Raw genomic sequence first — 14,906 nt, 5'->3', positions numbered from 1 at the left:
CAATGGGAAAGAGCAGTCTCATGATGGTCATGTAGTGACAGAGAAGAGGGCAGGAGTTCTCGTCCACGCTTGTGAAGGGATTAGTTAAAAAGAGTAGACGTGCTTCCATCTACTTATACCCAGCCCTTTCTCCAAATAAAAGCAGTTATTTACTGAACTCAAACAAAGTAAGACGACTGAAGACTCAATAACCCACTTCTAAAGTAATCTATATTCCTGAGCAGAAATCTGTGTAACAAGAAATAAGCAACCCCCAGGCTTTCATATTCACACAGGAATGGGTCCACGTATAAACTCTGGCATGATGTTTCTCCAACTATTTGGGTATTTGGTTCCTGGCCAGGACCCTCCTCAGAGCCCCCAGCACCTCCTTGTTCCTCAGGCTGTAGATGAGGGGGTTCAGCATGGGGGTGAGGACGGTGTAGAAAACTGAGAGGCCCTGGTCCAGCTCCGGGCTGTGGGCGGAGCCGGGGGTCATGTACACCACAATGGCTGGCCCCAGGTAGAGACTCACCACGGTCAGGTGAGATGAGCACGTGGCCAGGGCTTTGTTCCTCCCCTCAGGGGAGCTCATCCTCAGGACAGCGAGGAAGATGCGAGCGTAGGAGGTCACGATGAGGCCGAGGGGGGTAAGGATAAAAGCAATGCTCACCACAAACACCACCACCTCATAATCTGAGGTGTCCTCACAGGACAGCTTCAGGAGGGCAGGCATCTCACAGAAAAAGTGGTTGATCTCTTTCAGGCCACACACAGGGAAATGCATGGTGTAGACGGTTTGGATGAGTGAGTTCAGAGCACCCCCAGTCCAGGAGGCTGCTGACAGCAGCAAGCACACCTTGGGGTTCATGATGACTGTGTAACGCAGGGGGTTACAAACAGCCACAACTCGGTCATAGGACATGAGGGTGAGGAGGAGACACTCAGCACCACCGAGAGTCAGGCAGAAAAACATCTGGGCTCCACAGCCAACGCGAGAGATTGTGCGCTCCCCTGAGGAGTAATTGATGACCATCTTAGGAACCGAGCTGGAGATGTACAACAAATCGATGAGGGAGAGCTGGCTGAGCAGGAAGTACATGGGGGTGTGAAGACGGGAGTCCACCCAGATCAGGATGATGAGGACACAGTTCGCTATCAGGGCAATGAGGTAGAGCAGGAGAATGAGGTAGACCAGGAGGCTGGCGTATGGGCACTCAGGGAAGAGGCCCAGGAGGATGAAGTCTGTAGTGGACGTGCCATTGCTTCTCGCCATAGCTCAACCCACCTGTGGCAGCTGAGGAGTGGGAGGAGGAGCACACAGACCACCTGTTAAATCCCGTGCCTACACGTGAACCTCGTCATTTAGGCTTGCACTTTTCCTATCCATTCTTTCCTCATCTTAGCAGGTCCAAATGATGCGTTAAATATTCTATGGTTTGCAAGTCTTAAATGTGTTGTTTGATAAATAAAAAATGCTGACCATATCACTTCAGTCTTGGATATTGCTATATATTGACACAATTATAGTATTTGCTCAGGAATTTAAAACCCATTATCTGAAATTTCCTAGGACTGTGCATCTCCGTACTTTTGGGTCACTGTGTCACTTTTGTCGTGTTAATGTAATGACTCCCTCAGGCATCTCATGAAAATCCTCATCCTGTCGATATCCTCTCTTTTGCCAATCTTTTATAGCCCCAGTAGGACTGGCTGCACACTTTGTGGTGAAGTGAAAATATGGGCCCCTTATTCAAAATCATTAAGAACTTCATGAAGTTGGGGCCAGCAGATGGTGTACTGGTCACGTCGCTGGACTCCCACATAGCTGGCCGTGGTTTGAGTCCCAACCTGGCAGCTTAAACACACCAGGCACAAGTACGTGCATCCCCAAAATCCCAAGAGGAGAATGGAGGGATTGCAACGTGGCCATCCTCCCTGGGGGGTAGTTTCTCACTCTGTGTCTCTCTGTGTCGCTCTAGAGAGCACATGCACCCTATAGCAAAAATCTCTCTAAAATAAAAGAATCCTTAAGAACTTCAGTAAGGCAATAGCAGAGCAGGAAAGGCTGAGGCCCTCCCTCCTCTACCCAGATTGGCTCTGCACATGGCTCTGCTCAGCCTTTCTATGCACCTTCGGAAATGTCCTCCACCCACTGCTGAATAAAGCCCATTACTACTTATACTGGCATTTATTTTTTAAAAATTTTTAAGGATTATTTTATTTAACTTTATTTATTTACTTAATTTTTTTAATTAAAAAAATTTTTAGGCTAGTTACTTATTTTAATTTGACCAATGAGGTACAGAATGAGAGTGAGAGAGAGAGAGAGGGAAAGTATAAAGGCAAGCCTCCAGGCCTGGGACTCCAGCCATGGTCGGCCATGTGAGAGTCTGGTGTCCTTAACCACCATGCCACCTGCCAGCCCCTATATTGGCATTTAAACACTCAGCAAGTCTGTCACCACTCACATGGATGATTTTCAAAATTGAATTTTATTACAATAAACTTTTTTCCTTATGTCAATTTAACCCATTATCTTCTCCATTTGGGGGGAGGAGGTAGGAAAAGTGATTACATTTTATTAATAAGAATTTTTAGACCAACTAATACAATTTGGCCTATGTTTGCAGTGCAATTATAATAAGACATTAAAATTGAATTAGAGTAACAGACTACTTTTGTAAACAGCTTGGCAAAGCTCATTGGACTCATTGGAGAAAAGTTAAAAAACATGTCCTGGCAGATGGTTGCTTAAATTATAGTTATTGTTCAAATAAAACTAACATTGTTAAATTTGGAAAAGCATAGGAAACTTAATGGGTGTAAACTACCTTACTGTGATCAGTGAAAAAACAGGAAACATTTATATAACTGACACATTTCAGGTACCTTTGTTCTAAGGCAAATCAGATTAGTCTAAATTGATTAGGAATTATAAAATTTCCAATCATGTTTTCTTTCTTAACCACTGAAATTATAACCATTTCTAAGAAGGAAAAATGAATATTGTTTTTATAAAAATAATTCATTTAGTATATAATAAATCAACATATTATGAGATCATTTGGGGAAAGCCATGGGCTATGTTTATGATTTGAACTAAGACTTAACGTTCAAGTTCACCTCATCAGTGCCAGAGACCCTTAATACTTGCCATTATAAATCATCATTTGCTGTATGCTTACCAAGTGCAAACTCTGATACAGGTACTGCAGCAGTGCAAGAAACTGTACTGCATCCTCTTTAGCTTTTTTTATTTTCATTTTTATTTCATTTTCTTTGATACATTCAACCACATTATTTAGCTTACAAAGTGAATATTTCAACATGTGAACATTATCTTCTAAAAGGTCACTGAGTTTTCCACCTTCATACTTTACTTATTCACTTCTCCATACTTTTTTTTCCCCCTTGGCCATATTATTTATTTAGTTTTTTGTTTGTTTGTGTTTTTTTTTTTCCTTTTCTATAGGACATGTACATTTCTCAGAGAGAGAGGGAAAGCGAGAAACCATTCCCTAGCGGGGGTGGCCGCACCACAATCCCTTCTCCTCTAGTCTCCTCTTGAGATTTGGGGCACACATGCACATGTGCCTGGCATGATTTTTTAAATTAATTAGTTAATTAATTATTTTAAATTTTTTTATACATTCTTAAACCACCATCCTTCCGATATACCCTGTAGACCGGCCTCCATCATTTAACTTCCTGAAGTCAGCCTCTTTCTGAAGCCTTCTCTCAAACCCTCTCTCACCATTGTCCAATAAAAAAAGTGATTTTTTTCCTCTAAATTCTGATCACACATATAATATTTTATCTTCCAAGTATTTGCTTCCCCTTGAACTAGACATTTGATGATCGACTTTGATATATTTATTCTATATTCTCTACATAGTACGTCCTCAATACAATTTTATAAAGTACATAGACAAGATGAGTGTATTAAAAAGTGTTGGCTTATAGACACTTCAAGATGACTATGTCATTGTCATTCACTTTTGTGAAGAGAACTCATCAAAATGAAATATTTATTTACTTTGGCAAGTTCAGCCTTCAAGGGCTGTATGTGTCTACTGTCTGAGATATTTTTATTCCAATTCCATAGTTAAAAGAAATCATGAAAAAGGGGAAGTGGGAGATATGAAGATAATGAGAATGGGAGAAGAAAGAGAAGTTGGCCAAAGTGGAGGTAAAGATGGGATAAAAAAAGAAAGAGGAGAAAAGATGTTGGACAACGTGAAGAAAAAAGGAAGAAGAAGGTTGGGGCCAGCCAGTGGTGCAGTGGCTAAGGTACTGGGCTCCCACAGTCTGGGACTCTTAGTGCTGGTCAGCTGCATTAGAGTCCCAGATTCGGTGGCTTGAAACTCACGCCGGGCACATGCCTGTATGTGCCCCAAATCCCAGCGGAGAATGGAGGAGAAAGGATTGCAGCATGGCCATCCCCCGAGAGAGGTGGTTTCTCTCTTTCCTTCTTACTGTCTTTCTCTATCTTTCCAGCAAGTACACACTCTATGGCAAAAACCTTAAAAAGAAAGATAAAGGTCAACTGAGATTGTTCTAATTTATTCTTGTGTGATATGGGCAAAACATACTGTATATTAACACCATGAAGACTGTTTGTGGGCCACTTTAAGACTTCAAAGGACCCGGATCCTCTCACTCACTTTCTAGTAATCATTTATATAAATCAAATATCTAGATAATTTATTTTTTTTTACACCGTTTCTTATGACTCTTTAACAGAAAGTATAGTTTGTAAGAAACATTTTTCTCTAATATATATGATAGTCAATTCCTTTTAGAGAATCTACCGAATTTTTTCCAACGTCAAACAAGTATTACTGTATAGGATATTAGCCTAAACTGATAACATCTGACTACTTTCAGGGTCTAGTTTTGCTTGGTTTACCAGGAATTCTGAGGCTTCCCTGAGGAGAGGTGGAGGAAGCACCCAGCTAGAGAAGGACACATCAAGTCAGCGAGCAAGGTGCGTCAGGGCCTCCTGGGCCTGGACCCCCTGGTGCCCTGGTTCCTACGCAGCCCTGGGAACTGGTCTGGTCCTAGAACGCAGCCACCTGCTGTTTGCAAGGGCAGTCGGTGGGTGCTTTCAGCTCTCAGACACCTACGGAAACTAGAGCCTGCTGTTAAACCAGTGGCCGTTTATTCCCTCCAAATACGAAAACCAGCAAAGCGCGCTGTCCTTGGCTCACAGCTTAACTGAGCCTCTTCCCTGTGGGCCGCTTCCCAGTGAAGGAAAGTAGGAGAGCAGACGTGTCGGAGGTGGAGGGGTGTGGAGGGAGAGCGAGAAGGCGGAGGTGCCCGGGCTCCTTGCTGCAGCTCGCTCAGGGCTTTCCACCACTGTCTGCTCCGTCTCCTCCAATCTGAAGCCAAGAACACTCCCCCAAGCATCAGTGGCTATCCTGTTCTCTCTGAAACCCTAGGATGTCACTGCCTGCTTCTGGGGGGAAGAGGGGGCTGACACCCAGGGTGAGCTCGTCTCCAAGACATGATCATCTCCCCAGAGAGAGAGCAAAGGGCGATGAAGAGAGCTTCCCCCTCTGGCTCACAGTGTAGACCAGCGCCTGCCTGGCTCTGCACTCAGGTCTCGCCGGGGCAGAGAACGGGTTGGGCCTGGGCTGTGTCAGTGGATGGTAGAAACCGTCCAATCCAACCTCCCACCAGTAAGAGGCCATGGCGCAACAGGCCCAGGACAGCGGACGGTAAGGACTCCCTTACCCACTAAGTAACACCTAATAAGATGCCACCAATACTAGTGCACAAACTAGGGATATTAGTGCCACCAATACTAGTGCACAAACTAGGGATATTAGTGCCACCAATACTAGTGCACAAACTAGGGATGTTAGTGCCACCAATACTAGTGCACAAACTAGGGATGTTAGTGCCACCAATACTAGTGCACAAACTAGGGATGTTAGTGCCACCAATACTAGTGCACAAACTAGGGATGTTAGTGCCACCAATACTAGTGCACAAACTAGGGATGTTAGTGCCACCAATACTAGTGCACAAACTAGGGATGTTAGTGCCACCAATACTAGTGCACAAACTAGGGATGTTAGTGCCACCAATACTAGTGTACAAACTAGGGATGTTAGTGCCACCAATACTAGTGCACAAACTAGGGATGTTAGTGCCACCAATACTAGTGCACAAACTAGGGATGTTAGTGCCACCAATACTAGTGCACAAACTAGGGATGTTAGTGCCACCAATACTAGTGCACAAACTAGGGATGTTAGTGCCACCAATACTAGTGCACAAACTAGGGATGTTAGTGCCACCCCTGTTTTTCAGAAGAAGGAAAAAGACACAGTAGAGCGATGTGATGTGATTTTTCATTCAACGAGCAGGTGTCAGCCAGAGTCCAGGCAGAACCAGAGGCAGTGCCACAGCTGGTACCTCAGATACCGCGGGCACAGGGCCGTGGGCACAGGGCGCCCGCCTGCCTGAGCTGCTCTCACAGGGGCTGGACATGCAGAGATCTCTGTGTGCTGAAGACAGAGGGGGACTTGAGGGAGGGGCAATATGCTAGGGCTGGCTGGAAACGGCAGGGCTGTCGGCCGTGACTTCCAGGGAGGGACGCGGCACTGACGCGAGGCAAAGACCAGAGTGGAGAGGTCGCGGACCTGCGACAGGGGCCCTGGCGGGCTGCTGGAGGAGGCAGAGGCTGGGCCTTCCGAGTGAGCACTCATGTGTTCTCTAACACATAAACAGAAGTGTAGAGCCCGCTGGTCCATGTCGTTTCATCGTTCTCACCGATTTGAACCTTACCTTCTGCCTGGCCCTCTGTCTCCACATTCGCTGTCATTCCTGGAACTCAGGTGCGAATACCTGAGTGGACAGTGACCGAGTCGCAGCTCTGTAGAGCAAGCTGTCGCGTCACTCTGCTTTTCAGTCATGGAAACGTTAGAAGCTGCGTGGAGCAGCCCCACTTGCACACGCGTGTGACAGACTGAGTGCCTGCTCTGCATTTCCAGAGCAGAGCACAGGCAGCGAGTACCCACTGCGGTCCTCTGCGTGACCGGGTCGTCCGGCTGTCAAGGCGGCCCCTCTTGAACTACTTGGGGCTGGGACGTGCAGCCTGGGGGGCAGGTGAACTACTGGGCCGTCAGGGAAGTCCTGACCCACTTCACATAGAAAAGCTTAGAGAAATGGGTCTTGACTTTCCTGACAACCTAACAGACGGTCTACGTGTCCCTCGGAAGTGTTAAGTTTGGGTGTGTTCTAACAGAGACAAGAAAGGACAGAGATTTGGGGGAGGGTGAAGATCATTTTACCTGAAGGAAAGGCTACAGATAAAGTTCAAACGATATATTATGTCACAGCTACTCAGCCATCTTTGTATCCCCAAGTCCCACCCGGCCAAGTGAGTGCAGTCGCTAGCATGTCGTGAATCACGGAACGACTGAACCAGAGACCCCGGAGAGTACAGACCTCGGTGACTTTCCAGCGAGTTCACAGTCTCGTAATGTTATTCAAGTTCTTCTCTTCTCTTTTCCTTGTAAATGCTGGTTTCCAAGATCGGTTTCAGGGCATGGCAGCTGTCCTCACAAGGAGACAGTGACACGGCCTGTCGGGTGGGATACTGGCAGAGGTAAGTGCTCTGTCACTTACACGGGTTCCGTGGCACGGCCCTGAGGCCCTGGGGTTATCCCATAGCAAATGAGGTTGAACTTGAGCTGCGATGAGCACGGGGGAAATCTTCACCAGAGGAAGCAGGCCCTCCTCAGCTTGGTGGAGGCTCAGGGCCTCATCTAAATGCCCTGCGGGAGCTCTGTGTTCTTACTTTAATTAATAAGCTCGTCTGCTTCCCCGACGGCCAGGGCTCTCTCAAAGGTGTCTTCAAAGGAAAAGTCACTGGTCCCCACAGGGTGGTGTAGGCGTGCAACCCTCTGCCCCTTGAGATGGAGAGCCCGGTGTCATCATCGGGATTCTCTGGGGTTTCATTCCTCTCTGAATTCCCTAATACACTGTGAAATTAGCTAGGCGAGAAATTGAAGCTATTTTCTCATTAAAGTTATCAGTCAGTACAATGGAAATGTACAATTCAACTACACAAGAGGACTTCAACAAGTTCCTGAAAGGATGGAAACAAAATATGTGCTTATTTTGGTGCAAAAAAGTTTCAATCTAGACAGTTCTTCCATAATTTGCATTGTCCATGTACTTTTAAAGACCTCCTTGTATGGTGAGAGAAACAACCCTTGTTAAGCAGTTGCCTAACAACAATATCCTGGAATGTACTGACTCTTCGATGCAATTCTCCAGGAACAATAAGCCACAATTGTCCAATACCTACTGAAAGCCACACTTGGATGGACCCCCAGGTGTCGATCTTAATGAATTCAAAACTGAACTAAGGGCCTTTCTCTCTAAACTTGCTCTTTTTCCACATTTGTGATACATTCTTTGGACTGATGCCACCATCAGAGCAACTGCTCAAAGTGAAGTTCCTGATCGTAGTGCCCTGAGCGTGCTCCACAAAAGCGCCGCAGTAACGAAGGGTGACTACACAGCAGCCCTGGGAGGCTTTTCTGTTCTGGCGCCCAGTCCTTCCAGCTGAGTGCTGTTTGCTGGCTTCACACGATCAATGACATTGGTTTTCTGAAACTGAAGACGAGTTTCCGTTTTCTGAGATGTTAAGTCACGGAATCACGAATTACTATTTCTCGTTTGACGTCTTCAGGCGGCACAACCTCCTTTAGACTCAGCTGACGGTTGCACAGATCAGTGCTCCACTCCTTCCCACTGCTGAGCAGAAGCCGTGTTGTAAACACACCACGATTTATCTGCCTACCTGCTGGTGGATGTTTGGACTGTTCCCACTTCTGTGTTCTTGCAACTGAAATTGTGAAATTAGCTATTTGAGAAGTTAAAGCATTATTTCCAATAAAACTGTCTTTCAGTGTGATAAAATCTTAACAAGTGATAGTTTTATACACTCATGAAGTACAATGTGAGGCTTTGGCACACAACTACGATGAGAAAGGATTTCCACAATGAAGACAATGAACATGCTGATCTTCTCAGACCATTAGCCACATTTTGGTGAGAACACTTGGGTTACATTCTGTTAGTGGATTTCAGATAAAACTACATGATTAACCATATTCACCCTGGTATGCATTTGTCTCCAGGACACTCTCAGCTTGTAACAAGGTTTGTGCCAGGGGCCAGCAGGTGACATAGCTGTTAAGGTGCTGGACTCCCACGTAGTCAACCGTGGCTCAAGTCCTGGACCTGGCGACTTGAAACTCACACCAGGTGGTGTGCATGCATGCCCAGAATCCTGAGAGGAGAATGGACACAACCATCCCCCCTGTGGCATGATATCTTGCTTTCTGTCTCTCTCTCCAGTGAGCATATGCACCCTATAGCAAAAAATCTCACCAAGAGAGAGAGAGAGAAACCAGCAGATGGCATAATGGTTACACTGTGGGACTCCCAGCTGGAAACCCAGTCAACCATAGTTTAAGTTCCAGACCTGGAGGCTTAAAACTCAAGCTTCTGTCCCTCTGTCTCTCTCTGTCTCTTTGGCGAGTGCATGCATCCTATAGCAAAAATCTCTCTCAAAAAATGAAAAACAAGTTTCTCTGCATGCCCAGAGCAGGCTCAGGCAGCGAGTACCCGCTGCGGTCCTCTGTGTGACCGGGTCGTCCGGCTGTCCCTCTTGAACTACTTGGGGCTGGGACGTGCAGCCTGGGGGGCAGGTGAACTACTGGGCCGTCAGGGAAGTCCTGACCCACTTCACATAGAAAAGCTTAGAGAAATGGGTCTTGACTTTCCTGACAACCTAACAGACGGTCTACGTGTCCCTCGGAAGTGTTAAGTTTGGGTGTGTTCTAACAGAGACAAGAAAGGACAGAGATTTGGGGGAGGGTGAAGATCATTTTACCTGAAGGAAAGGCTACAGATAAAGTTCAAACGATATATTATGTCACAGCTACTCAGCCATCTTTGTATCCCCAAGTCCCACCCGGCCAAGTGAGTGCAGTCGCTAGCATGTCGTGAATCACGGAACGACTGAACCAGAGACCCCGGAGAGTACAGACCTCGGTGACTTTCCAGCGAGTTCACAGTCTCGTAATGTTATTCAAGTTCTTCTCTTCTCTTTTCCTTGTAAATGCTGGTTTCCAAGATCGGTTTCAGGGCATGGCAGCTGTCCTCACAAGGAGACAGTGACACGGCCTGTCGGGTGGGATACTGGCAGAGGTAAGTGCTCTGTCACTTACACGGGTTCCGTGGCACGGCCCTGAGGCCCTGGGGTTATCCCATAGCAAATGAGGTTGAACTTGAGCTGCGATGAGCACGGGGGAAATCTTCACCAGAGGAAGCAGGCCCTCCTCAGCTTGGTGGAGGCTCAGGGCCTCATCTAAATGCCCTGCGGGAGCTCTGTGTTCTTACTTTAATTAATAAGCTCGTCTGCTTCCCCGACGGCCAGGGCTCTCTCAAAGGTGTCTTCAAAGGAAAAGTCACTGGTCCCCACAGGGTGGTGTAGGCGTGCAACCCTCTGCCCCTTGAGATGGAGAGCCCGGTGTCATCATCGGGATTCTCTGGGGTTTCATTCCTCTCTGAATTCCCTAATACACTGTGAAATTAGCTAGGCGAGAAATTGAAGCTATTTTCTCATTAAAGTTATCAGTCAGTACAATGGAAATGTACAATTCAACTACACAAGAGGACTTCAACAAGTTCCTGAAAGGATGGAAACAAAATATGTGCTTATTTTGGTGCAAAAAAGTTTCAATCTAGACAGTTCTTCCATAATTTGCATTGTCCATGTACTTTTAAAGACCTCCTTGTATGGTGAGAGAAACAACCCTTGTTAAGCAGTTGCCTAACAACAATATCCTGGAATGTACTGACTCTTCGATGCAATTCTCCAGGAACAATAAGCCACAATTGTCCAATACCTACTGAAAGCCACACTTGGATGGACCCCCAGGTGTCGATCTTAATGAATTCAAAACTGAACTAAGGGCCTTTCTCTCTAAACTTGCTCTTTTTCCACATTTGTGATACATTCTTTGGACTGATGCCACCATCAGAGCAACTGCTCAAAGTGAAGTTCCTGATCGTAGTGCCCTGAGCGTGCTCCACAAAAGCGCCGCAGTAACGAAGGGTGACTACACAGCAGCCCTGGGAGGCTTTTCTGTTCTGGCGCCCAGTCCTTCCAGCTGAGTGCTGTTTGCTGGCTTCACACGATCAATGACATTGGTTTTCTGAAACTGAAGACGAGTTTCCGTTTTCTGAGATGTTAAGTCACGGAATCACGAATTACTATTTCTCGTTTGACGTCTTCAGGCGGCACAACCTCCTTTAGACTCAGCTGACGGTTGCACAGATCAGTGCTCCACTCCTTCCCACTGCTGAGCAGAAGCCGTGTTGTAAACACACCACGATTTATCTGCCTACCTGCTGGTGGATGTTTGGACTGTTCCCACTTCTGTGTTCTTGCAACTGAAATTGTGAAATTAGCTATTTGAGAAGTTAAAGCATTATTTCCAATAAAACTGTCTTTCAGTGTGATAAAATCTTAACAAGTGATAGTTTTATACACTCATGAAGTACAATGTGAGGCTTTGGCACACAACTACGATGAGAAAGGATTTCCACAATGAAGACAATGAACATGCTGATCTTCTCAGACCATTAGCCACATTTTGGTGAGAACACTTGGGTTACATTCTGTTAGTGGATTTCAGATAAAACTACATGATTAACCATATTCACCCTGGTATGCATTTGTCTCCAGGACACTCTCAGCTTGTAACAAGGTTTGTGCCAGGGGCCAGCAGGTGACATAGCTGTTAAGGTGCTGGACTCCCACGTAGTCAACCGTGGCTCAAGTCCTGGACCTGGCGACTTGAAACTCACACCAGGTGGTGTGCATGCATGCCCAGAATCCTGAGAGGAGAATGGACACAACCATCCCCCCTGTGGCATGATATCTTGCTTTCTGTCTCTCTCTCCAGTGAGCATATGCACCCTATAGCAAAAAATCTCACCAAGAGAGAGAGAGAGAAACCAGCAGATGGCATAATGGTTACACTGTGGGACTCCCAGCTGGAAACCCAGTCAACCATAGTTTAAGTTCCAGACCTGGAGGCTTAAAACTCAAGCTTCTGTCCCTCTGTCTCTCTCTGTCTCTTTGGCGAGTGCATGCATCCTATAGCAAAAATCTCTCTCAAAAAATGAAAAACAAGTTTTGTGCCCACAGAGTAGCATCATCTCTTCCTTTTCCTTGACTCCTAACCCTAGAAACCACTATTCCCCTTTCTGCTTCTGTGGATTTCACTATTTTGTATTCCACCTATAAGTGAAATAACGTAATATTTTTTTCTGTGTCTGTTCTACGTGTGCAATCATAAGTTTGTTTGTTTCTCTTTGGTAAACAACTAGGGGTGTAATGACTAGATAGCAAATGTCTTCTGAAAATCAGATGCTTTGAATTTTGAAGAAGTCTAATTTATCAGTTTTTTCTTTTGCTAATCATATTTTTTGATGCTAAAACTACGAGTTCTTTGCCTAACTCAAGATCACAAAGATGTTCCCCTGTGATTTTGGCAGAAGTTCTGTGGGTCTAGGTTTTACCTATAATCCATTTTGACTTATTTTTTTTGTATATGGTACAGAGTGAGGATGGAAATTCCATTTTTACGTATGGAAACCCAATGGTTTCAGCATCATTTGTGGGAAATATGAGTGTTCTGTTCATACAGTCCAAAAATGATTACAAATCCATAGCTTGCTGCAGAAAGCAGATGTGATAGCATGGCCCCGCTGAGATAAAGACAAGCACCACAGCCAGCGTAGTGAGTCTGGGGAAGCCGTGTGCAAGCCAGTTGTCCTTGTCGTGAGGGCCACACAGGGCCACTCTCAGCCCCGGGTCAGGAACCTCTGGCACTGTGGACACGTGCATTGAACACCTCTAAGCTAGGAGGTGGAGAGCGACGTCCCTGCCGGGTTTCTTCACTCCCGCTCGTCACTCAAGCCCGCCTTTCCTACACTGTCAGCCTTGGTAACAGAGCCCTCTGGGAGTATCACACCTCAGAACGACTGTTCTTGCTATTGTCAATAAACGGTGCAGAAGAGGCTGCCACCAGCCATGCACGTGGCCTGCCCCACCCATCTGCCAGAGGGAGAAAGGAAGCCACTGCCCACCCTGCTTGACCCTTTGTGGGGAGGAGGGAAGCCACTGCCTGTCCTGTACGCTGCCCTCCCTGCACTCGGCCTGCGCAGCCTGCCTGGCCAGAGGGGAGAAAAAGGAGGCCGCTATTCACCCACACACCATGCAGTGCCCAGCACACGCCACGTGCTAGCACTTACCCCATCTCCATGCTCAGCCTCTGTCCACATCAGGACCACAGAGGGTGGGGTAGGTCAGCGGAGCATAGCTACTGACTGAGGGAAAGCCAGCTGCTACTGCCTTTGTAGCTTGCAGGTACCTGGGCTGTGGTCACTGCCCACAAGCAGCCCTCTACAGAGAGTGGAATCAGGCAGGACCGTCTGGGGACAGGAGGGACTCAACAGGAGCCTTTAATTTGCATGGTCTTTACTTGCAGAAGTAGAGAGGAGCCAGGAAATAACAAAGAACACCAACTAGATTCAATGTAAGATGATCCTCTCAAAGGCATATCATAGCCAAATTGGAAAAAGCAAAGACAAAGAAAATATTCTAAAAATAACAAGATACAAATGCAAAGTTACTTACAAATATTACCTCATCAGACTAATATCAGAGCTCTCAATTGAAACAATGAAGGCATGGGACCAGCAGTTGGCGTAATGGCTATGTCACTGGACTTGCATGTAGTTGACTGTGGTTCGAATCTCAGACCCAGTGGCTTCAACTCACACTGGGCATGTGTGCATGCGTGCCCAAGATCCCAAGGGGAGAATGGAGGAGAAGGGCAGGGATTGCAGCATGGCCATCCTCCCTGGGGGGTAATTTCTCACTTTCCTTCTCTCTGTTTCTCTTTCTGGCGAGCGCACACACCCTATAGCAAAAGCTTCTCCAAAAAAATTACAAAGCTGTGATAATCAAAACAGCATGGTATTGTTACAAAAACAGACATGAGGACCAATGAAACAGAGTAGAGACCCCAGATATAAACCCCAAAACATACAGCCAATTCATCTTTAAAAGGGTATCAGTCAATCCAGTGGGAAAAGGAAAACCTCTTCAGCAAATTGTGCTGGAAAAACTGGATATCCGCCTGCAGAAAGATGAATCTGAACCCCTATCTGCCACCATTAACAAAAATCAACTCAAAGTGGATCAAAGATCTAAATCTAAGACCACAAACTATAAAACTACTGGTGGAAAACACAGGGTGGAAAACACTGGAGTAGGCAAAGACTTCTTAAGTAAGACTCCCCAAAGCACAGGCAACAATCCCCAAAATAGACAGGTAGGATTACATAAGATTAAGAAATTTCTGCACAGCAAAGGACACTGTAATTAGTGTGAATCGAGAACCCTCAGAATGGGAGAGAAATTTTGTTAACTGTGCCTCAGATAAGGGACTGATAACCAGAATACACAGCGAACTCTAGCAGCTTACACAGAAGAAAAAGATTAACCCTATTAAATATGGGAAAATGAGCTGAACAAACAACTATCTAAGGAAGACATTCAAAAAGCCAAAAAGCATACGAATAAATGCTCAATATCCCTCAACATAATGGAGATGCAGATCAAAACCACAATGAGATACCACCTAACCGCAGTCTGAATGGTGAAGATTTTAAAAAATAATATTAAGTGCTGTGGTGAAAGGGGAACTCTCCTGCACTGCTGGTGGGAATGTAGACTGGTCCAGCCACTGTGGAGAACAATATGGAGGTTCCTCAAAGACCTACAAATAGAACTACCATTTGATCCAGCAATCTCACTT

At 46.0% G+C, this 14,906-nt stretch overlaps 1 protein-coding gene across 1 annotated transcript; it reads right to left on the bottom strand.

Annotated features, from left to right (window-relative positions):
• Positions 1-316: 316 nt before the first annotated feature.
• LOC102475358 (olfactory receptor 2T27) lies at positions 317-1,255 on the bottom strand. The gene has a single exon (XM_006147480.1). The coding sequence runs from the start codon at positions 1,253-1,255 to the stop codon at positions 317-319; it is 939 nt and encodes a 312-aa protein (XP_006147542.1).
• Positions 1,256-14,906: the final 13,651 nt, after the last annotated feature.

Source organism: Tupaia chinensis, unplaced genomic scaffold (genome assembly GCF_000334495.1).
Source record: "Tupaia chinensis unplaced genomic scaffold, TupChi_1.0 Scaffold000214_1, whole genome shotgun sequence".
In the NCBI taxonomy this organism is placed as follows: domain Eukaryota; kingdom Metazoa; phylum Chordata; class Mammalia; order Scandentia; family Tupaiidae; genus Tupaia; species Tupaia belangeri.
The sequence above is the reverse complement of the archived record's forward strand: the minus strand, read 5'-3'. Positions and strand labels throughout refer to the sequence as shown.